The sequence below is a fragment of the Oryza sativa genome, chromosome 4 (genome assembly GCF_034140825.1).
Source record: "Oryza sativa Japonica Group chromosome 4, ASM3414082v1".
Lineage (NCBI taxonomy): Eukaryota > Viridiplantae > Streptophyta > Magnoliopsida > Poales > Poaceae > Oryza > Oryza sativa.
The window spans coordinates 28,802,130-28,825,869 of record NC_089038.1 but is presented as its reverse complement, the minus strand read 5'-3'; the positions used below and the strand labels follow the sequence as shown (position 1 = coordinate 28,825,869).

Below are 23,740 nucleotides of genomic sequence, written 5' to 3'. Positions count from 1 at the left end.
AGATAGTCGCCGAACACCATGGCCCCTGTGAGCCCCTGGGATCGCAGGCCCGCCAGGCGGTCGAGGACGGCGTCGTAGCCATCTCCCAGATCTACCGGCGCCCGCCAGTTGGAGGCCTGCGCTGGAGGCTGGCTCGGAAGTCGGAGGCGCGCTTCGTCGGCGAGGGGGGTGTAGAACCAGTCGCTCTTCCAGTCATCCCACTTCTTGCGGAGGACGCAGGGAATGTAGCGGTTCAGCACCGGCCCCCGCGGCTGGAAGTAGCAGCCACCAACCACCGACGGCGGCGACACCGGCTGTACGGTGAAGAACCACCGGAACAGCCGAAGGGATGGGCGCACCCCGATGAACATCTCGCACAGGTGCGCGAAGATGGCCAATGTCATTACCGCGTTGGGGGTGAGGTGCGCCATCTGGAGATCGTAAAACTCCAGAACATCCATGAAGAAAGAAGAAAATGGCGGAACCAGCCCTGCCATAGCAAAAGGGAGGAAGAAGACGGACCGCCCCGGGTAGCGTGGCGCCGGGCATCCCTCGCCCAGCGAGACTATCTCCCGGCTGGTGGCAGATTCCGGCATGAAGCGGCGCGGCAGCCCGGCCTGTCTCTCGCTCACGATGCGGGAAGGCGGCAGCACGCTACCGTCAAGCGGAGCGGAGCCCCGTGCCATGACGCCGGAAGAAGAGATGTTTGAGAGCGAGCGCGTGTGGCGAAGGTAGGGCACAGGAAACAAGGAGTTAGGGCACAAGCGGCGAAGACAAGGGGAATAATGGCGAGAGGAAGGAAGCAAATCTCTTCCTCGGCGACTTTATACCCTTGCCAACGCTATGCCCGGCTCCTCGTTTCTCGCGCCCACTATCTGCCCCCTCGTTTCTCGCGCCCACGCTTCCACTAATCCCATTCGCCCGTTTGCGGTGCATGAGGTGGATATGCGGCTGTGGCAGTCGAGATGGAACATCTCGTGCGCGCGTTAATTACGCTCGCCGACCGAAGCGCCATCACCATATCTCCAGGCAAAACGAACCGGCTCGTCCCGATTCGCGTGTTACTCGAGTAATGTGGCAGTCTTGAAGAGACCGCTCATTATTGACAGCCGAGTAACCATTGCCGATGTGCGTGATTTGCGACCGTTGGGTTTCTGCCCAACTGTGGAGACCGGTCCCACCTGTCACCAGGCCTTAGGAAGTGGCGTCACGCCCGACCGCTTCCCTCGAGGAGGGCGATCGCCCTGGCATAACGCCGGGGGCTACTGTCGGTGACATGGGACCGGGAGTATCATGACTAGAGGTTTGGGCAGGAGCAATCGCCCACGAGGCCTGACCCCCTCGGGGGGGTCGGGCCCGAGGGTGATGTAGCCGCCCCCCTCTTTGTCCCCCGAGGGGTCGGACCGCTCCCGTTTCGGCCCCGAGGGCTGGGGCGCCCCGACCCCTTGTGGATTTTGCGCCGCGTGTATGGGTTAGGTGAGCGCAGCGGCGCTCACCTAACCGCATTTATTGCGGTTTGGACGAGCGCGTCACGCCGCATGTATCGCAGTGCAGCGCGCTTGTTCATCCGATCTGTGATCAGTCACAGACCGGTCAGATCGTGGGTTAGGTGGCGACAGGTGGTCTGACGCACGCCTCGCCCCATCCCGTTAGGACGAGAGCCTCCAAGCACTCGTCCCTAGCCGGAGCCGGCGTGTTAGCTCCTGGAGATGGCACGTTGGTTCCGGTCAGATATATGCCAGGCTTCATCCTAACCATTACAGACAAGATATTGTATGAAGAAGGGCGAACATGCAGATTGTTAAACTGACACGTGGTGGACAAGAATGACCGATTTGTGACCGGTCTGACAATGGTCATGTCGTCAGCAGACAGCCATGTTCCCACGTCGCGCCTGCTTCCGGCGGAAGTGGAGGTAGGTATGGGCCGTCCCATCAGAAGGTCATTCGGACAGCAGCCATACAAATCTCCGTCCATTAATGAAGAGAAGTCAAGTTGGAAGGAAGAGAGGATGAGTCCCCACACAAAAGAAAGAGAGAGAGATGGTGCATGTGGTATCCCCTTGAGGTATAAAAGGAGGACCTTGCCCACTTAGAAAGGGGGGATGATTTTTAGGAGAAAAACGATCCCGGAACGATTGGGGGCGGGCTCGCACTTTGTAGCTTCTTCATACACAGATCCACCAAAACACAGGAGTAGGGTATTACGCTTCTCAGCGGCCCGAACCTGTATACATCGCCCGTGTCTTGTGTGTTTCCACTCTCGCGAACCTTCCACACTCAGACCAGGAGCTTAGAATCTCACCCAGGGCCCCCGGCCGAACCGGCAAAGGGGGGCCTGCGCGGTCTCCCGGTGAGGAGCCCCACGCTCCGTCAAAACTGATGGGTGAAAAATTCATGGAAAAATAGGGTGAGAAACCATGGGATTGCTGGTTGTTTGTGTTTTGAAAACTATGGGGTTGTTGGTTGGTTGGGTTTTGAGGATCTGAACTTGAGATTGCAGAGTTCAAAAATTTTGTAAAACTAGATGTGGAGTTGTTGTCCATATTTGAGGGTCAAATTTGTGGAGAAATGTATGTGAATCAATCTATGTAAACTTGTGTATATATAGCAGAACACAACGCCCCAACGGCTAGCTAGGTTTTACAACGGTAACATGCCAACAAATATTATTTAAATGCCTTCTGTTCGACCTCCAAACTCAATTTGATTTTTGCTCTGACACGGCTCTGACACATACCAGCCGACTCCCACTATGTGGTTGGTTCGGTTTTTTTTTGGTCTCTAAATCGATTTCAACGACACACTACAGATGCTCTAAACCATCAGTGCTAGAGTGGTAGGTTGTCGTCTTGTCGATGTCTGCAATAAACCATGGCAAGCGACCTGGCTTTGGCGGCTCTGGTCGGAGGTCATTGCAGTGAGGAAGGAGAAAGATGCATTGGAGCAATAGGTGTCGTAGCAGCAGAGGCCGACACACACCCCTTGTCACTGTGACCCCGAATTTTAAAAGTTTTTGTTATAGAAACTAAAACTCATTTACTTAAATCATGTAATTCAAATAGTCGCATTCAAAACAAAACTATTACTCAGGCTCTGTTTAGATCCAAACTTCGAACTTTTTCCATCATATCAATCTGTTATACACACACAACTCTTCAGTCACATCGTACCAATTTCAAACTAAATTTCCAACTTTGTAAGCAACTAAACAAAGCCTCACACACAAAGTTTGAAGCCCTTTTATTTAAGGTCCGGCGTGAGCGGTGCGGTCGAATTTTATTAAGCCAAAGAAAGTTTAACAGGAGATTGAATCATATACCCTCCACATTTAGATTGAAAAATGAGGGTATATGATTAATTTTTACCTTTCGGAACATGGCGTTCTTCGATCATCTTGTGATATGATCAACGAAGTCCTCAAGATCATTGCGCGATGAACGGACGGCATGGCCGAGGGCCTTCGCGCGCTGCCGCACCGCCAACCCTTCTTCAGATGCCATCATCTTTTCGATCACCGCTTGTATGGTTGTCGCCGGCACCACCTCACCGTGCTTCTCCCATGGCCTTACCAAGAATCCGGCCTTGAGGTAGTTGCACACCAGCTCCGCGTCCCACGGCTGGTCCGAGTGCATGGGCCACGCCAGAATCGGCTTCCCGTGGCTCAGGCTCTCCATGGTGGAGTTCCAGCCGCAGTGGCTCATGAACGCCGCCGTGGCGCCGTGCGCCAGGATCTCCAGCTGCGGCGCCCACCCGGTGATCACCAGGCCCGTGCCTTCGGTTTCCTTGCAGAACTCGGACAGAAGCTTGGCGTACCGGCTCTCGCTCTCGCCGGAGCCCGCGAATATGTTGCCGCGGTCGGCGTCGCGCAGCACCCAGATGAACCGCTGCTTGCTGCCGCGCAGTGCCGCGGCGAGCTCCGCGACCTGCTCCACCCGAAGAGAGGACGTCGTGCCGAACGACACGTAGAGCACGGATTCCGGTGGCTGCCTGTCGAGCCAGTCAAGGCACTCGTGTCGCCGCCGGCCCTGCTTCAATGCGCCCGTGTCGAGCAGTGGGTTTAACGGCCCGATCGCGAAGAGCTTCTTGCTGCTGGCATCCAATCTCTCGGCGAAAACGTCGATGAATTCACCCTCGAGCGCGCGGCACGCGTTCGCGAGGATGCCGGCGCAGGACGAGATCGACTGCGCCGCTCTTGCTCGCTGTTGCTCGTAGTCCATGAACTCCTTGGTCAAGTAGGTATCCATGGGAATGAAGCGGAGGCCGTTCTCGCGCAGGAGCCGGTGCCCGGGGTCGATGCTCCCGGTGGCGGACGACACGGCTACGCAGTTACACACGAATGCCTCGCCGTTGGGCAGCCGCGCCGCCTCCTTGACGGCGAAGGAGTTCATGATGTCGCAGATGACGACGACCCGGCGGTAGGACGCGGACAGCTCGCCAAGGAGCGCCGAGAGCGGGGCGCGCGCGTCCGCGGTGTACGCCTCCCAGAGGGGCATGAGGTGGGAGGGGAAGGGCGCGTCGGCGGTGGGATCGGGTGGCGGAGAGACGTACGTGGAGACGCCGAGGTCGTGGAACTGGACGGAGAGGAGGGCCTTGTCGTCCCAGCCGTGCACGCGCGCCCGCGCCTGGCGGAGCTGCGGCGCCGGCGCAGCGTAGTGCACCGTGAGCCCGTGCGACGACGACGCGAGCTGCAGCGACAGGTGCAGGAGCTGGTTGAGGTGGCCCTGCGCCGGGAACGGCACGGCCACGATGGCGACCGCATCCGCTGGGTTTCCCTTCGCTGCCATTGTCGGCGTCGTCCGAGTGGGAGAGCAAGTAAAATGCCTGAATTGGCTGGATGATGATTTGCTGACTGCAGAAGTATGCGGGCGTACAGCTATAAATTGTGCTTGGTGGTGACCGGTGATAACAAAGATTGGAATTGGCTACTACCCCATACTAGCTAGCCAACAAATCGTGGATCCACATGATACTTGCGATTCATTGAGCCCGGCTGGCGGATGCAACCACGCAACTTCGGCAGTGTCTCGTTGGCAGTAGTGCCTGTCCAGTGTAGTAGTAGGCTAGTAGAAGTAGCCAAGCGCAAAGTTATGGTGCTTTTTTTTAACGAAAAGCTTTTTCCCCCCGGTTTCTCCGATTAAACGGAAGTCGCACAAACGCACGGTAGGCATACCACACGGCTGTGTTCGTTCCACCTGGTTCCCAACCTCTCTCATTCGTTTTCCGCGTACGTTTTTCAAACGGCTAAACGTTGCATTTTTTACAAAATATTTATATACGAAAGTTGCTTAAAAAATTATATTGATCCAATTTTTTAAGCAAATATTTAATTAATCACGTGCTAATAGACCGCTCTATTTTTCCGTGCTTGGAGGGTACCGTTCCCAACCAGGGAAACGAACGCAGCCTTAGGCCTGGTTTAGTTCCCTAAATTTTTTTCTCAAAAACATCACATCGAATCATTGAACACATACATAGAGCATTAAATATAGATTAAAAAAACTAATTGCACAGTTAGGAGGAAATCGTGAGACAAATCTTTTGAGCCTAATTAGTTCATGATTAGCCATACGTACTACAGTAACCCACATGTGTTTGTGTTAATGATGGATTAATTAGGCTCAAAAGATTCGTCTCGCGGTTTCCAGACTAGTTATGAAATTAGTTTTTTCATTCGTGTCTAAAAAATTATCTTTTCACGAACTAAACAGCCCGTTACACACCTGCGTGCCCCCCCCCCCCCTCCCTCCTCCCCCTAAAAAAACACAAGTACAAAGAGATGAAAACCAATGGGTATATCCTTGTTCTAACTCATGTAATATTTGTGGGTAAGAGAATATATGAATATGAATGAATCATAGTGGCTGAAGTTACGCACAAGTGACTGGACAATCATACCACCGATGCTTTAGAATGAAAAATAATTATAGGGAAATAAAGCATGGAAAGTTGACATAAATGATTTTAGACTCTTAGGGGATGTCACCTATTTTCTTGGATGTCATCTAAATAATTATTTTTAATAAAAAATAATAAGTGTCAGGGTTACGGATAAGGTATACCCTCTACCCTTGGATGTATGCTATACGGCAATGCGGTATATCGGTGCATATACGGATGTTCTCTGAATACGCTAAGGAAGTCCATCACGAAGTCTGCCAATGAAAAGGTTCCTACCCGTATAGGACTGGGTTGTTACTATATCGTGCAGGGTCCGATGTCTCCGAGTCCTACTTGGAGACCGCCTGACCTGCGATATAAAAGGGAACCCCCGGGGGACCTAAGGGATCGAATCTCATAGCCTACACAACGACCACAGCCTACGAAGCCGAAGACTATAGTAGCCAAGTCACCGGGTGATCTAGTCGAATCAACTCGACTACGATCTCGTCGGTACCACTGAGTTCTACTATTCCCTTTGTAATCTGTGGTTATTTCCATATAATCCCATATCAACTGGATTAGGGCTATTACCTGCTAAGGGGCCTGAACCAGTATAATCTTTGTCTCTTGTTTCCTTGATGTCGTACTACGTAGATCCTCGTACCAGCGTACCCCAATACCCTCTATATCTGGCCTACCGGTACCCACCGTCGACAGTGGCGCGCCAGGTAGGGGGACTTGGTGCTCAAGGTTCTACTACTATGACATCGAGCTTCGTCGACAACAGAGTCAACACCGGCCCCATCCAAGGAATCCCTGCTTCAACAATGCTGGTGTCGACTCAAGTCAGCGAAATCGTCTTCCTGGTTTACACCACGGTGCCAATCTCGGCTGGTCCATCAATAACCGGAACTCAGGTACTCAAGTCGACCATGTCGAGGCTCCGCTTGTCGCATTGGACCGCCAGCTTCGCGTTCCCTTAGATAGTGATTGTTCCCTTCGACCCGGGCATCTTGAGTACCTGATACGCGTAGTGAGATGCGGCCATGAACTTCGCGAGTGGCGTTCTTCTGATGATCCCTTACCCAGACGACACCTAGCGTTGAAACCTATCCTCATGTCTCTTTACACCGTCTTGACAAGGCCTCCGAAGAACCTAAGTGAACTTCGGCTGGGGACGCCCAGAGCTGATAAGGCCTTGTTGGATCCTTCAGAGACGAAAGACCATGTAAGATCTGGTCGTGTAAGAGTTCTCGCCGTGCGTATTAACCAAGCCGTGTAATCGGAAATGGATTTTTCCAACTTCACGGCTAGGGGCTAGGATCAGTGCTTATTCAACTAAGGCAAGTCGAGAGTCCAAGAGCCTTATCTTTCGAGAGGAGTTCTCCGACGACAAGGCTGGGGGCTAGGGAGAGTGTATAACTCAAGTGACTGATCGAAGTCGAGAAGTGAGAAGACACTCGTGCACACCGCATCCAACGTAAGAAAGCTTAGTTAGATAGATTTCCTTTCTATTTCACAAGCATTCCTTACAGATCGCAAAGAATTCCAGAATATATTACTTTTTTCTTAAGATGTTTGTCACAAATATATAGGCACTACCAGGAAGGCCAACGCCAATCCATTGACTGGAAGATCTTCTCCGCTAGCGGAGCCATCGACTTCGCTAGGTCGTCTATCTCCGCAAGATTCCTCCGAGAACGGGAAAACCCTTCGTGAAGGAACTCGAGGTGCAACTGCGGACGATGATCTCGTATACACGCCAGCACGTGCCCTCCGGCGTATCGGCTCGATCGATGACAATCCTGCTTCAGGGCCTCGTCGATATGCCCGCCGATGCCTTCAAGCTGAGCACAAGCCCCGTTCAGCCACGAGATGTAGCCAGCCGCTGATTCCTCGGGATCCCCGCGAGGTACTCGGAAGCTCTCTGCAGACAACGGCCATGGTTGTGCAACAACTCCTAAGGTACGAGTTGAACCATACCTTGCGACCTTGGAGCGCCTCCAGAGCCCGGCCCCTCTTCACCTCCAATATAGTCCTCTCAAGTTCGGCGACCTCGAACTTCGTCCTCCAATACTGGATGCGACGGTCGCGATCAGCAAGCATACTCTCGAGGTCTGCTCAACATGCAAACACCTAAGTCAAGCTAACCTAAGTCAAGCTAATCAAGACAGACGAGGTAAAGGAAAGGGAACCGTCAAGAACCAACCTAAAGAAGTCGACGCCACGTCCGTCTCCTCGGGCAGATCCTGGTCTATGCCGTCCCACGGCACGTACGGCTCGAGCTCAAGTGCCAGAGCGTATAGGCAATTCAGGCTGCCCGCGCTGCTGGACATCCTCGACATCGACATCTCTACAAACAACAGACAAAGTACCCGGAATCAAAACGCCAAAGAAAACTAAGGCAACGATTGCACACACAAAAGTAGTCGGAACCAACGAAAAGTTTTACAAAGCGCGATTGGTTAAGGGGTACAGGCAAGCGGCGGCCTTACTCTTCAAAAAGCGGGAGGACGGACTCCCCCAGATCGCTGACTTCTTCCATCACATCCTTGCGCGCGTCGCTAGCCGCCCCCTGATCCAGGATCTTCTGAAGATCGAGTTTAGGATACGCCAGCCTCACACACGCAAGGACATGGCACGCCCCGGTATAGCTCCCGTTGGACATCTCCTCTCCGATCCTGGCCGCGTGCTTGGAGGGGATCGCCTCCATCACCATCGCCAGTTCCGCAAATGAAGTCGTCAGCGAGAACTCGTTGGGATTCGTCGGGATGGTGGTCTTGATGCCGCACTCCCCGGCGAGCTGGTGCAGACCAGTATAGGTGACCCGCAGCGAGCCACGGATTTCCGACAAGTTGTTCTCGAGCTCCGACATACGGTGCTCGAGCCCTTGCCGTTGTCGCTCATTGCTGGCCACCAGCTCCCTCATCTTCTGGAGGTCCTCGCGAACCTCCGCCAAGTCGCGCGTTAGCCTGTCGGCGCGCTCATTCGCCGCCGCCGCCGCCGCCGCCCTCGCCTCCGCGATCTCGCGACTAATGCCGCAGGCACCAGCCTCGAGGATGCGCCCCATCTCGACCTGGAGCTCCACCCAGGTGAGGGAGGCAGCCGGCGGGCCTTGACCAGCCGCGATATCGCTAGCCGGGCCGCTGGGCGTCACCTCACGGCTCCTGGGCACGACCACGACCTCGGTTGAGGCCACTGCAGGAGACACGCTGGAGTTTGCTCCAGACCCATCTTGCGCCGCCTTCGCCCGCGCCCTACGAAAGATGGCCATGTCGGTCATCGCAACAAGACGATAAAATCTGATTAAGTCAAGAGCCTCAAATTTCGTCCACTTACTTCTCGCCGAGTGTCACCAGCCTCTGCCGTCGCGGAGGCGGGGGAGACGCATCCGAGGCCTAAGTAAACCGAGTACGACATGAGGACGACATTCTCCGACTACGTAAATAAATGACCTAGGAAGCTTACCGATGGAGTGGGCGTCTTCCGGCGGTTGCCAAGCACAGAGGAAAATTTCCTCCCCGTCTTCGGAACCTTGCCGCCGCTGGTCGTTGCAGCAGCAGCGGCAACAGCCGCATCGGACGCCTCCCGGGCAATGTTCTCCCGCAACGAGGCCGCCGTCTGATGGTCCACGAGCGGCCCGATAACGTCAGTCAGGGGGAGAGCCTGCGCAACATGAAGTCACGATGCGGTCTAAGAGTTGAAAGGGAAAGGATCGTTGACTACACTCACGTTGATCGCGGCTTCACGCTCAGCCGCCTCCCTCTCGCAAAGAGGGGTGGGGACGTTGCTCGCCGTCGTGGGACCGCTGATCATCACCTGGGCAACACGGTGCTCCACGGTTGCGCCGCTCAGACCTGCAGATCGAGAACCAAGTTTCGACAAGTCAGGAGGAATGCACATAAAGGGAGAGGAACCTAAAATACAAGAAAAATACCCCGAGGAGAAACCCGGGTCGTGTCCTCCGGCCCAGAGTAGTCAAAGGCTGGGTGGACTCGAGCCTAGAGCGGCTGGATCTGTCTACCAACGAAGTCGGCAGCGACTTCATACCCTGACAACCCCCGTACTCGGAGGTCATCAATGATATCGATGAAAGATTGGAGGGATGGGGTCAAGGTGGGTTTGGTAGTCCAAGATGGAGTCTTGTCTGGTTGCTCCTCAGGAACAATGAAGACTGGGTCCGAATCTTTTATCTGAAGATAGAACCACCTCCCCCGGCATTTGCTGCGAGATGAGGGGCACTGGAAGGGGATGTATCGCGACTTCAGGCCATCCCGAAGTCGGAAACCAACACATTCGGACACCTTTTTAGGTTCCATCCAGCGCAACTCATAGTAAAAGCGGAAGAGGTCGAGAAACGGCTCTACCCCAATGTAGGCCTAACAGATATGAGAGAAAATGCTAAGAAAGGCTATGGAGTTGGGGTTCAGATGAAGCAGAGAGAGACCGTAGAAGTTCAAGATGAGAAGAAAAAACTCGGAAGGCAGGGGAAGAAAACCACAGAGAATGTAGTCCTCAACCGCAACCATGCGGCCCAGGACGGGTTCAGGCTCAGTACCTCCCGGTTCCCTCTCCATGGTCCCGCGACCGGGGAGAGCGCCCTCCTCTTGCAATTTCTTCAAGGACGCGCGGCTGGAGGTGGACTTGTCAAGATCCATTGCCGAGGGGGATCGCCGGAGAAGAAGCCGAAGCAGGCGAACTTAGGGTTTGTGTGGGAGCGGAGAAGACAAAGAGCGTTTGGAGGCAAGAAATTTCTCACAACCGCCGGACTCCAAAATGTATTTCCAAAACGCCCTTAAATAGGCGCACTACCGATGGTGCGAATTCCAAGGAAAGAAGAGAGATGGCCGCCGGAGATTTCTGGGTCCGTTGCGCGAGGCGGTGTGACATCCCGGCCTAGGGCTTAATAGGATTACTAGAATACTCATATCAACAAGTTGCAACTTCTTTTCCGGAAGCCAATCTCTAAAGAACTCCAGGGTTAAGCGTGCTTGGTTTGGAGCAATTTGGGATGGGTGACTGACCGGGATCCTGGGTGCGCACGAGTGAGGACAAAATGTGTAGAAAAGACTTGTGTTGGTCTGTGAGGGCAGTCTATGACTTATGAAAGCTGCCAGATGTAAGCGGGCCCGGCCTGGGAGAGGTGGGGCGTTAAAAAGTGGTATCAGAGCCGACTCTTGCGGTTTCACGGACACATGTGTCACAGTTGCGCAGGCATGGTGCGCATGGCTGGTGTGGACCAGGAGTAGTCACACAGCATGGCATATACGCTGTCACTGGACACACGGACGTTGCCAAGAGAGGACGTTCCTGGCCTGGGGAGTTGATCGACGGGGGCGTCGATCTCTTTTAAGGGGGTGAGGATGTAACATCCCGGCCTAGGACTTAATAGGATTACTAGAATACTCATATGCAACTTCTTTTCCGGAAGCCAATCTCTAAAGAACTCCAGGATTAAGCGTGTTTGGCTTGGAGCAATTTGGGATGGGTGACCGACCGGGATCCTGGGTGCGCACGAGTGAGGACAAAGTGTGAGCAATTTGGGATGGGTGACCGACCGGGATCCTGAGTGCGCACGAGTGGGGACAAAGTGTGCAGAAAAGACTTGTGTTGGTCTGTGAGGGCAGTCTATGACCTATGAAAGCTGCCAGATGTAAGCGGGCCCGGCCTGGGAGAGGCGGGGCGTTACAGGCGGTTTATTGGACTTCAATTTAAATTCACTCATAACCGTTGGACTTCGCATGGTGTTGTCGAACACTCTTTGTCTCTACGGTCCTCACACCGAGATCGACCAGTTGAGAACGACAACAATTTCGACATCAGAAGTCGCGATTGGTTACATGAGTTCATTTAAGTAGAAGTCGGGGGCTACTGTCAGGGTTACGGATAAGGTATACCCTCTACCCTTGGATGTGTGCTATACGGCAATGCGGTATATCGGTGCATATACGGACGTTCTCTGAATATGCTAAGGAAGTCCATCACGAAGTCTGCCAATGGAAAGGTTCTTACCCGTATAGGACTGGGTCGTTAATATATCGTGCAGGGTCCGATGTCTCCGAGTCCTACTTAAAGACCGCCTGACCTGCGATATAAAAGGGACCCCCCGGGGGGACCTAAGGGGTCGAATCTCATAGCCTACACAACGTCCACAACCTACGAAGCCGAAGACTATAGGAGCCAAGTCGCCGGGTGATCTAGTCGAATCAACTCGACTACGATCTCATCGGTACCACTGAGTTCTACTATTCCCTTTGTAATCTGTGGTTATTTCCATATAATCCCATATCAACTGGATTAGGGCTATTACTTGTTAAGGAGCCTGAACCAGTATAATCTTTGTCTATTGTTTCCTTGATGTCGTACTACGTAAATCCTCGTACCAGCGTACCCCAATACCCTATATATCCGGTCTACGGGTACCCACCGTCGACAACAAGATATATTAATATGTAATGTGTTCCACGTAAATTTAAATTCATTGTTTAGGGTAACCAAAAAAACAAATAAAATTTTACTCCATTCGTTCCATCCGTTTCATATTCTAAGTCTTTCTAGCAGTGCCCACATTCATATATGTCTAGATTCATTAACATATATAAATATATATATATATATATATATATATATATATATATATATATATATATATATATATATATATATATATATATATATATATATATATATATATATATATATATATATATATATATATATATATATATATGAATGTGGGCAATGCTAGAAAGTCTTATAATATGAAATGAAGGAAGTAGCTAATATGTGTATTGAAAAATATTAGTTAATTTGAATTTATATGTTTGTAAGAGTGATTTATCACTTATTAAATATCATATCAGATATTTTCAAATGCAAATAGGCTGTACTCTCCGTCCGGAAAGCTTGATGTTCCAGATATTCTAAGACAAATTAGCTTATAGTGTAAATTACCGATCCATCCTCCATTTATAAACTGCTGTTAGAGTTAATGAGCATGCACTCGATTCAAATGAGTGAACCAGAATGATCCAAGGGAAAAACTAATGGCTCAAAAAGTTTGAAACAATCACCTTTTTGGAATATTTTGTGAGGTCATTCTCAACCCAAGACACTATATATAGTTTTCATAAACTCCACATCATCAAAAAAAATAGTACTAGACACTACTCTTCTAATGTAAACACCACTATCCATAAAATTTAATGCTACTTATCTCACATGATGTATTGGATGTTGTGTGCAAGATATGATTTCCTTCTCTTTCCTCATTTATTCACTTGCAACATCATTTTTTTATCATAGGTGACAGCCTATTTAATGCTATGGACACTATTCTAGTCATTGGGTTGGGAATGGCATGAGCCGTAAAACGCTATTCTTTATAGCAATGAGGAAGTATGGCATAAACGAGGCATATCATAGATAGACTAAAATAGTTTGCCGAGAGTGGACCGACCAAGGTAGTTGGATTTATTTCCAACGGTTGTCCTTTTTTCTTTGGGAAAATATGTAGTGCAAATCACATATGTAGTAGAAACTTGGAAACTGTCTTTGGATTGAAAAATGGACGTTCGAGATTTATCCACGTCACCATGAGTAAAAAAAATTACTTTTTACTCATAAGCAAATCTGCGAGTAATTTTTTTACTCATGGTGACGTGGATGAATCTCGGATGTCTATTTTTGATCCAACAGTAATTTTCAGGTTTTCACTGTATACGTGGTTTCCAACATATATTTTCCCTTTTCCTTCTACCTCTGGAACGAACGAGCAGCAGGTGACAGAGCTAGGTAAACCTGTCAATGGACGAAAGTTACAGGCAAGTAACCATGTAGCAAACGTGCGCAGGCTACCAGACTGAGCGACCGACCACGTCAAGGTTGGCCATAGCAACACTGTTTTGCCGAGTACATACTTCCTTGTTCGTATGACCCATTGCACTGGGATTACCTTACCAATGTGGCACGGCAATCTTATTGCAAGTAGAGTACACCAGTGCATATGTTAGAGAACACAGACACTAACTCTGAATATGTTCTACTAGTTTTCAGAAAAAAAATGAATATGTTCTGAAACCTGTTAGGACCGACCATCCGTGGCCGGTGGCAGGTATACCCCCACAAAGAGTTAGAGATCTACCCAATCATTTTCACCAAATTTGCAACCGACCTGTACAGTTGTAACCATTAATCATTCTAATCCTATCTTCTTGCACAACGATTGGGGGAAAAAAATCAGTGCTTGACACAATCGATTCGGGGTGGATAAGGTGAGCACTGAAAGTTCTTCAGATAGTACCATTCATGTGGCTATCCAAAACCAGCAAGCACTGACTTTACTACGTTTCCAAAGATTCAGCCCCAGGTTGGCAACACAAACTACCTTCCTTTTGAAACCGCATCATGTTTAGCACCTTCCATATACTGTTTCCACCTCATATAACTTTGATCAAGTTTCAGGCTTTCAGCCTAGGATACACAGAAAAAGGCAATCTCCCGATTTGCTTCAGTTGCACGTCACCCTTGGCGAGATGACATGGAGGGGCCTCGAGGAAAAGGCACACTGAGACGAACCAAACAACAATTTTTTTTTTGGATGCTGATTGCGTCGATATGATGCCAAGTGCCTGCACTCGATTGGGCCAGGTCGATCGTTTTACGTTTTTTTTCTTGTTCTCTGTCGGTTGTGGTGGGCTCTGACCCTGCTGTTGGCTGCCATTGCCAAACTGACATCTCCTCCTTTTATATAAACGCTGGCCTCTTCCTGTGGTCTCACACAAATAGGAGTACTCAGTCTCAGACAGTGTGCAGCATTAGGAGGGAGAAGCAGAAGAAGAGAAGCCCCTACCAACCTAATCCTTGACTGCTCTCCAGGCACAAACGCTTCCATTGCCACCTCTCGTTTTCTTCCTCTCTCTCACGGACCCTGTGTTGGTCGGTTTCGTTCTTGGTTTCCTCGAGCCTGTTCCGTCCTGATTCCTGAACAAGAGGTTGGCAACTGCGAGAGAAGTTGTTGCCGGAGTGTTGGTTCGTCTGTCCGTGGATTCTTTGGTTGGTGTTCTTCGTCTGGTGGTGGTGGTGGTGGTGGATCGGCCATGTTCGTCAGGAAGCTTGTGGAGAAGGCCTCCAAGAAGGTAACTGAATCTCTCACTCTCCTCTCCGAGTCCTCTCTGCTTTGGCACTCCCTCGATCGGTTTCCAATTTGCCTCTTGATTTCTGGTTAAAGATGAACTCTTGCAGTTCTTGTTTGATGCCGTGCAGTAGCAGTATCAACTACAATCTGACAAAAAAATTTCAGAGCATGTAGTTCTGATTAAGTTTGTATTGTCACTTTCTGCTGTTTAGAACATATTTTCTTGTAGGAGCAAGAAAAGAATGTTGTCTCTTAGACGCCGTGCCGTATGGTTTGCTCGACAGAGATGGGTTGCCTCTGTTTTGATTTGAATTTCTTTCAAATTTCAAACGCACACACGCGCACAATTGCCATTGGAGATTTGGGGTAGTAATAATTAAGGCAGCGCGCAGAAGGCCATGTGATCTCATTGAAGTCGAAGCAAATTTACTGTTATTGAATGCATATATAGTTTATTCGATGCATACGCGAAGCCTACGATCTTTGTTAATGGCGATCGAGATGGATAAGAATTTAGGTTGACGTCGTTTCATACTTTCATGCATATGGATTACTTCTAGTTTGTACTTTTAGCAAAAAAAAAATCACAATTAAAAGTTTTATGATAAAAATATCTTGGCCGGTCCATCGAGATCACCGAGATTCGATTATTCTTATGCTCGGTTGCAATCAGCGTAAGTATCGCCACGCCGGCTTTTGGGTTGGTCGCGCGTTTCAGCCATTTGGATTTCACCGTCAGTTTAGCATCTTTGCTTTGGCCTCTAATGACACCGACCCGTCTGCATCATTTCTAGCTCTGCAAATGCTTAAGTTCATTACCACAAATTACTCTTGTGCTAAGCATTGATAGGGGGGGTGGGGGGGGATGATCGGTGAAGAGGTCAACGAATGATAAAGAAACAGTCATACTGTAGTAAGTAGTAACTTCGCAGTGGAGCAACTGATCATGAAGTGAAGTAGTTACAGAACGGAAAAAAGGCAGGTAAAAATTCGTCATAAGTTGAATGCGACAGATATGGCTCATGGCTGGCATAGATATCTGCAAAGAAAATTGTCGATGTTAAGTTGGGATATAGTGTACGGTCAACATAGTTTTGTGGTTAGTACGAAGTATATTATTATTCTTTTTAGTAGAGAAAATAACACGATGAGTGTGCAGTTGTCGGTTAGCAAACATGATTCTCAGTGCGTGTTAGTAGATCATGATGACATCTGGATGTGTTTTTTTTCTTTTTTTTTTATCGTCTGACGGTGACTGGGGCATGTGCGTGGCCGGTTGAGCTAATGCTGGAGTGCTGGACCAGGACATCCAATGCAAAACCTTTGCGTGCTCGCGACACGTACTCAGTACTACATGATCTGAATATCTGATCATACTACTTTGTACTATGATCTCAAATATTTTCCTCATTTAATCTTGGGAAATTCAAACGCGCGTGGTATATGGGGCTTCCACTTTCCCTCGTTTGGACTTTTGAAAGTTTCGTGTAAATTTTCACCCCATTCCTGGTTGGGCTTTAGGTTGTTTACTTGTTTATGAAAAAAAAAACTTGAAAATTTCGAATGTTTTTCTTCCCGACTTATGAATGATCGTCTTAAGAAAAAAACTTAAAATTCGTAAGAGCTCCCGGCGAGGATCGAACTCGCGACCTTTCGCTTACGAAGCGAACGCACTACCACTATGCTACGGAAGCAACTGATACATTACGGTCACGTTTGCATTTAACTACCGCTACTACTACGCAGCATCGCATCGGAGGTATCAGCGGCCTCCGCGCCGAGGACGTGAGCCCGCGGCTGGCGTTCCACTACGGCGTCCCCGCCGACGCCGCGCTCCTCGCCTACGACCCCGCCCTCCACGTCCTCGCCGTCGCCACCAGGTAGCCGCCCCCCCCCCCCCCCTCCTTCCACCCGCTCTCTCGCTGACGCGCTCTTCTGCTGCATTTTCTCTGCAGGAATGGGCAGATCAAGCTGTTCGGCCGCGACAACACGCAGGCGCTGCTCCAATCCCCGTCCCCCGTCCCCTCCAAGTTCCTGCGGGTATCGTCGCTGATTCTTTTTTACTCGAAATCCCATTGATCTTTGTTTCGGTTGCCGCGTTTGCAATTCTTGGGTGTGGTTCAACTTCAAGCTCAGTTAGTTCGCACTTCCGTTTCAGTTTGCCGAGGGGCAAAGGGTTCTCCTGAACGTGAACGCCAAGAACCAGATCGAGGCAAGTTTGTTCTCGGACCTTTCAGTGCTCGTTTGGTTAAATGTGGTTTCCTTTTTGGTGTGCTGCTAATGGAAAATCATCTTATGCAGATTTGGGACATCGACACAAAGAAGTTGTGTTATGTGCATCCGTTCGAGAAGGAAATCACGGCATTTTCCGTTCTGCAGAATAGCTTCTACATGTAAGCATCGGTTGCTTTACCTACTGCTGAGTCCTGTGGAGTTAAGTGCTCTGATTAGAAGATCTTGTCTATGCAGCTATGTGGGTGATAGTTTTGGGAATGTGTCCCTGTTGAAGCTTGACTTGGGTCAGACATGTCTAGTTGACATGCCATATTGGATTCCTTTCTCTGAATCTTATGGTAGGTTTACTCCAATATGTATTGGTTGAATTATCATACTTTACATGAAAGATAAAAATAGCACCAACTTTGGAATCTAATTGATTCTTGCTGAAGGTTCTGGAGCAAATGTTGGTAATGAGGTTGAAGTTGCATTTGTATCGCCACAGCCTTTGGCTGAAAATAACAGGTTGGTGTCTCTTCTGAATATTCTGTACATCTCTTCCAAACTAGTTTGGCACAAGCAGTTAAGTATTTTATGCCAGATAGTACTCAGGTGATCTTTTCATCCATTCTATGTATAGACGTAGTGAAATGTCTAATTAAGGTACACTCTTCAGAGTGCTCATTATCTTCAGAGATGGGATTATGTCTTTGTGGGATATTAAGACGAGCAAAGTGGTATCTTTATCCGGCAAATCTATGCAACAACAGTCACATCAGGAGGCTAAAGCTGTAACATCGGCATGCTGGGCTTGTGCCAAGGGAAGCAAAATTGCTATTGGATTTGATAGTGGTGATATATATCTTTGGTCTATTCCTGATATTTTAAATGCACAAAATCTCTCATCGATGGGCAATCAAAACCTACCTCTTCAGAGGCTTAACCTTGGATACAAGCTAGACAGGGTGTCTATAGTCTCTTTGCGATGGGTCAATAGTGACGGAAAGGCAGGGCGTTTGTATGTTAATGGATTCAGTGATCATGCATACCTATTTCAGGTGAAACACTAAATTAGTGCATTTTATGTTATCCCCCCCACAAGTTTGGACTGCCATGCCGTTTTGACTTTTCAGTCTTAGCCGTTTTTGTAAATGTCACATGTTTTTTTAGTTCTTGAACTTGTAGACCAGTTATGACTTTAGCTTATTGCAACCAACTTGATTAGTGCAATTCATCATGTGTGCCTACCAAGAATATCAGTGAAATAAATTCAAGCAATTAAGATGATACTGATTCTATGTTTTCATGTTCAGTGCATCTGAACGCTAACATGCTTTTGCAACACTACCACATAGTGTAACAGTTTCTTTGTTTAGGAGTCTGTAACACTGTTTTCAGAGCCAACTGTTACTTGGTAGGTTAGTTGTGAAGCTACTCTCCTGCCCAGCCAGGTTCAACTCCAGGCCTTTTTTCTCCTTGGGTTTGACTCTTCCTGTTTTTTCTCCTCCCAGTTACTCCCTTTTTCTTAAGATTGATCTAGACTGGTTCGTTACCTGTTCTAAGACTAGCTGATTTGGAATATGATATATTATTTAAAATAAATGCTCAGCTAGAATCCTAGAAAGGCTAAGAAATTCTTGCTCGAAACAATATTTGAACATGGCTGAAACTACTATTTCTTTTCTAAATAATGTTGTGTTAACCGACACTGGTTGACATTCAGCAAGAACATTCAACCTTTCATTTGATGTTCCTTAAACACAGGTCCTGATTCTGAACGAAGAGAGCGAATCACGAATTGTAAAGATGGTTTTGCCTCTCACAGAAGCCTGCCAAGGAATGGAACTTGTTTCAGGGCTTAGTGACCCAAATAAGCACAAACAAAGTGCTCTTGTTCTCTTGTTGAAATCTGGTCAAATTTGCTTATATGATGATTCAGAGATTGAGCGCTACCTTCTTCATGCTCAGTCAAGATCGCCACTAGCACTTCCAAACTATTCATCTGTGAAGCTACCTTATGGTGATCCAAGCATCACCGCTGCAAAGTTTTATACCAGTAGCCCTACAGCTGCGACTTCTTTGGATGAGGCATGTATAGATTTGTAAATTACACCTATCAAACAACTATGAATGCTTTGACCAGATAGCGTTTTTAATGGGCTTTGACCAAATAGCTTCATATTTTGATGATGGACAGGACTATTTTTCATCATTGGCCACCAAATACCCATGGTTCCTTTCAATGAAAGATAAACATCAGACTTCCACAGGTTCTGCCGACATTCATAAGACCAGAAATCTCTATGTAACTGGACATCTTGATGGAACCATAAGGTTTTGGGATGCATCATGTCCTCTTTTACTGCAGAATTTAATGATAAAGCACCAGGTGACTTAAAACTCCAATTATTTTTGCTGGCCACTCTCTAATTATGTATTTTGCTGAAAATTCTCTAGTTATGCATTTTGCACACAAATTACTACGTTTTACTTCGTTCTAACAACTCATTATTGTTATTGTTTCAGAATGAAGAGAATAGTCCAAGTGGCACCCCTATTACATCATTACAGTTTGATATGTCATCCAGCATTCTAATCTGTGGGGATAGGAGTGGAACGGTAAGCTATTTCATGGATATAAGGTGAATTATAATATGGTTTTAATACACTTCCAGTGCAGTAAAACTTTTTTTCTTCCTGTTAGGTCCGTATAATCACATTCAGAAAGGACTCCAGCGATAACATATTCTCCTTTTTACATGGTATAATTTACTCTCTGTCTTGCTAATATCAACAGTTGGTGCTTGCCTTACTATGTGGTTAGGTGTTCATTGTCCAAAGAATTTGCACTGCGATACTATCTATGCTCGTGCTAGCTACATAATTTACTCCATCAGTTAATTTTGTGGAACATGGAAACTAATGGAAACATGTCCGATCTTAGAACTTCTTGATTTCACCATCTGGTCCAAATACCTTTGTTAATGGTACCTTTAACATATTTTTCAAGTGCTTGTATGTTATTTTAACACATTCATCTTTTACATGGACTGGTCAGCGAAGCAAGGGGAGAGCTATAATGTCAGATGTATAAAGCTTAAAGGCGCTGTAACCTCAATCTCTTTGATCTCGAACTCAAAGCGTGTTGCTGTTGGAACAGAAAAAGGGATTGTAAGTAATCTGTTATGTTTTTGCAAAATATTCTCTACTGTCATTTTTCTCTTAACGACATGTCTGTATCATGTCAAAACACTAAGATGATAAGCTTGTCTAGAGCAACATATTGTACAATCGTAGGTTATTACTAACAAATACCAGTATTTGATTGGTATTCTGCCTAACAAAAATAAGTAGCAAACTTGAATTGTTGCAGACAGTATTGAAGTATTTTCCTTTTGAGAAACTGAGTTATATAGTCTCATAATTTCCCCATATACTTTATGTTTTGCCTTTTATGGTTTACGATAACTAATATCATGCATATTAGTGGCCCCCTGGTCATTTTGATGTTACAATGTATCTATTTCAAGTGTATATCTCATGAACTTCACTACCTATATATTTGGCTCAGCTGTCTTAAGCTCTATGAAATGCTATACTGAATTCATGTTTTCAGGTATCAGTTGTCAGCATTGAAGATGCATCGATCTTGTATCAAAAACAGCTTGAGTGTCGGGTATCTGGTGGAATCGCATCTTTGCAATTTGAAATGTACAGCCATAATGGCTACGACAAGGATCTTTTGCTAGTAGGAATGGAAGATTCAACTATATATATTCTTGAGGAAGAAACTGGAAAACTTTTGAATACCAACCCAGTTCAGACAAACAAACCCTCCCGAGCCCTATTGATGCAGACACTTGGTGAGCTATATGGCCTTGTATACCCATCCATCTTTCTTTTCAATATCTACCTATCAATTTTTCTGTACGCTCAAAATTAGTAACTATATTGCTGTATTATACTACCATTCTAATACATTTATACATGACAGAATTATCACCAGATGATCCATCGTTGTCAGATACCCACGATACAGTATCGAAAGAATCACTGTTATTGCTTTGCACTGAAAATGCAATCCGCTTATTTTCCTTGAGCCATGCAATTCAGGTATTTTTGGTTCCCAATTATTTATTGGAAGTTCTACTTTTATGTGAGTTTCTATTTTTAATCGTGGAGCTCCCCTTCAGGGAACAAAGAATATAATCAATAAGAAGAAACCAAATGGTAGTTGCTGTTTTGCATCTCTTATCCACAGTGTTTCTTCTGAAATTGGACTTCTACTTGTCTTCTCCAATGGCAAAATAGAGATAAGGTGGGGCAACAGTTGAGTTAAAAACTTTGACACGCATGAGGCTATTTGAATGAAATAAATGAACAGTGAACCTTGTGAAACTGCAGATCCCTCCCAGATTTATCTATATTGAAGGAAGCCTCTTTAAGAGGTTTTTCATATACAAGAAACTTGAATTCTTCTAGCTCCATAGCATGTTCATCTGATGGAGAAATCATCTTGGTATGAACTACACCTTTTTTTTCTCTTACACTTTTGGAAGACATTTTCAGCTAGGTTGAATGTAGCTTTCAATCTTTTTAGTTTCAGAAAAAAATGGGGCCTTTGTGTATATACTATAGCCTTTTTATTATGCAGGTTAATGGAGAGGAGACATTTTTTTTCTCTACTCTCTGTCAGAATGACATCTACAGGTATGCTGAAAATTTTATAGTATCATGATTAGTATATGAATCTGATAATGATGATCATGTTAAAAAGTTGTTCAGAAAAATTCCAACATGAATTGCAATTTTTTGGCCCAGCAAATTCATTATTCAATACTAGAGCTGAACCTAAAAGCATTAATAGCTTTCTTCAGGGTTCTTTTAAGATTGCTTTGTAACATTGTTGTTTTACTATGCTCTGTACTCAGGCATGTAGACAGCATTAATACAATATACAGAAAAGACAACTCGCCCAGGGAAGAATCTTCTTATGTAGTGAAGTCCCCCAGAGAAAAGAAAAAGGTAATTAACTAATCTTATGGGTGGTGGGGGCCATTTGTCTCTGTTTTTTCTAAGAATGAAAATTCTACAGGGCATATTCGGAATGATTATGAAAGATACTAAAGCAAGCAAGGGAAAACAGAGCGATGCAAATGGAGATGAACAATTTACTGCAACAACTTCCGAAGAGCTGTCTTCAATATTTTCATGTGCTAATTTTGCTCCAGTATCTGAGAAGAGGAACAGTTCAATAAAAGATGACGAGAACATTGAACTAGATATAGGTATGTGTTATTATTTTACCTATGCTTGATCAAGTGTACGGCGTAGTTATACTTATGGTTGTATGCTTCTGTGAAGATGATATCAACATTGATGATAACCCGCAAAAGCAGAAAGGACCACACTTCCCAGGTCTAAGCAAACAGAAAATCAGCAAGGGATTCCAAAGCCTAAGAGGTTAGTAAATTATAGTAATGAGATGAGATGTTCACATGCAACCTTGTATACAGCGTATGGCTCCGAAAACTGACATTCTAAAACAACTTAAAAAGGTGTCATATTATTCAATTATGAATTTGCAGAAAAGTTGAAGCCCAGGACAGAAGAAAAGGTGAATTCAGGGAATAGAAAACCTGAAGACGACACATCAGTCAGTCAAGTTGACCAGATAAAGATGAAATATGGATATGCAACAAATGATGTGAGTGCATAGAAGGGCTAGAAATCTAACATTTTTAGTTGACGCACCGCAAAAACGTATGTAATTGAACTGTTTTGACGCCTTCCCTTATCATTTTTAATGTTTATCTGAACAGGACCCCACTAGCCTACCAAAAATGATTGGGAACAAGCTGCAAGAGAATATAAAAAAGTTGGAGGTAAGAATGTCCATCTGAAGTTCTCCATATGGATTGCTACAAAAACCGTCTAAAAGAACACAAAAAATTACCTGAAAATATTGCCTGAAAAGACACCCAACAGGTAGATGGTTAACATATGTACCAATGTTCCTTTTGTAGGGCATTAATATTCGCGCTGGAGATATGGCCAACGGTGCTCAATCCTTCTCGGCAATGGCAAAAGAACTGCTGCGAAACACAAAGAACGAGAAGGCCACATCGTAGAAATGGCACATACATGTACCTTCCCCTCTCAGTTTTGAGTGTTCCTGTTCATTCAGTGCAGTTCTTCTACCGCATGAAATAATTCTGTTGTAAATAATGATTGAGAATCACAGCAAGAATTTACTGGTGAATTTCTTTCCCAGATGCGTTGGTAGCATGTATAGTACCACTTGATAGTCATCATAAATGAACTGTTTTTCTGTTAAGAAAAGAAAATTATTGAACTTTTCTATCTTGTGAACTATACCAAGTCATCATGGAAAAGGCTTTTCCAAGGAGCAACACAAAACCCTGAGCAGGCATGTGAACTAGTAGCATTTTGCGCTGTATTTCAGGATGTTAAAAGGTACCTGAAGAACCTCGGAACGCACATAGCATAACAACAGCGGCATGTA

General features: G+C 46.7%; 2 protein-coding genes and 1 non-coding gene across 3 annotated transcripts; 1 reads left to right on the top strand and 2 right to left on the bottom strand.

Annotated features, from left to right (window-relative positions):
* Positions 1-3,077: 3,077 nt before the first annotated feature.
* On the bottom strand, positions 3,078-4,832 carry LOC4336681 (cis-zeatin O-glucosyltransferase 1). Its single transcript, XM_015778868.3, has one exon. It carries the CDS (start codon positions 4,763-4,765, stop codon positions 3,371-3,373), a length of 1,395 nt encoding a protein of 464 aa, XP_015634354.1. The 5' UTR covers positions 4,766-4,832; the 3' UTR covers positions 3,078-3,370.
* Positions 4,833-14,636: 9,804 nt separating this feature from the next.
* LOC9271804 (lethal(2) giant larvae protein homolog SRO77) lies at positions 14,637-23,575 on the top strand. Its single transcript, XM_015778022.3, has 24 exons — positions 14,637-14,998; positions 16,744-16,877; positions 16,953-17,037; positions 17,156-17,209; positions 17,299-17,390; positions 17,467-17,570; positions 17,667-17,739; positions 17,891-18,272; positions 18,979-19,302; positions 19,412-19,603; positions 19,741-19,833; positions 19,919-19,976; positions 20,273-20,385; positions 20,831-21,077; positions 21,209-21,327; positions 21,408-21,532; positions 21,619-21,733; positions 21,869-21,924; positions 22,146-22,239; positions 22,310-22,502; positions 22,579-22,677; positions 22,803-22,921; positions 23,037-23,099; positions 23,241-23,575. The coding sequence occupies exons 1-24, from the start codon at positions 14,960-14,962 to the stop codon at positions 23,343-23,345; spliced, it is 3,078 nt and encodes a 1,025-aa protein (XP_015633508.2). The 5' UTR covers positions 14,637-14,959; the 3' UTR covers positions 23,346-23,575.
* Positions 16,620-16,691, bottom strand: TRNAT-CGU (transfer RNA threonine (anticodon CGU)). The gene has a single exon. It is a non-coding gene; the product is annotated as a tRNA-Thr (tRNA).
* Positions 23,576-23,740: the final 165 nt, after the last annotated feature.

Excerpts from the sequence above, each read along its gene's own strand:
- LOC9271804 (XM_015778022.3), top strand. The coding sequence starts at position 14,960 with ATGTTCGTCAGGAAGCTTGTGGAGAAGGCCTCCAAGAAG. Across the intron at positions 20,386-20,830 it reads TTGGAACAGAAAAAGGGATT|GTATCAGTTGTCAGCATTGA; the intron begins GTAAGTAATCTG and ends TCATGTTTTCAG. Across the intron at positions 21,078-21,208 it reads CCTATTGATGCAGACACTTG|AATTATCACCAGATGATCCA; the intron begins GTGAGCTATATG and ends TATACATGACAG.
- LOC4336681 (XM_015778868.3), bottom strand. The coding sequence starts at position 4,765 with ATGGCAGCGAAGGGAAACCCAGCGGATGCGGTCGCCATCGTGGCCGTG.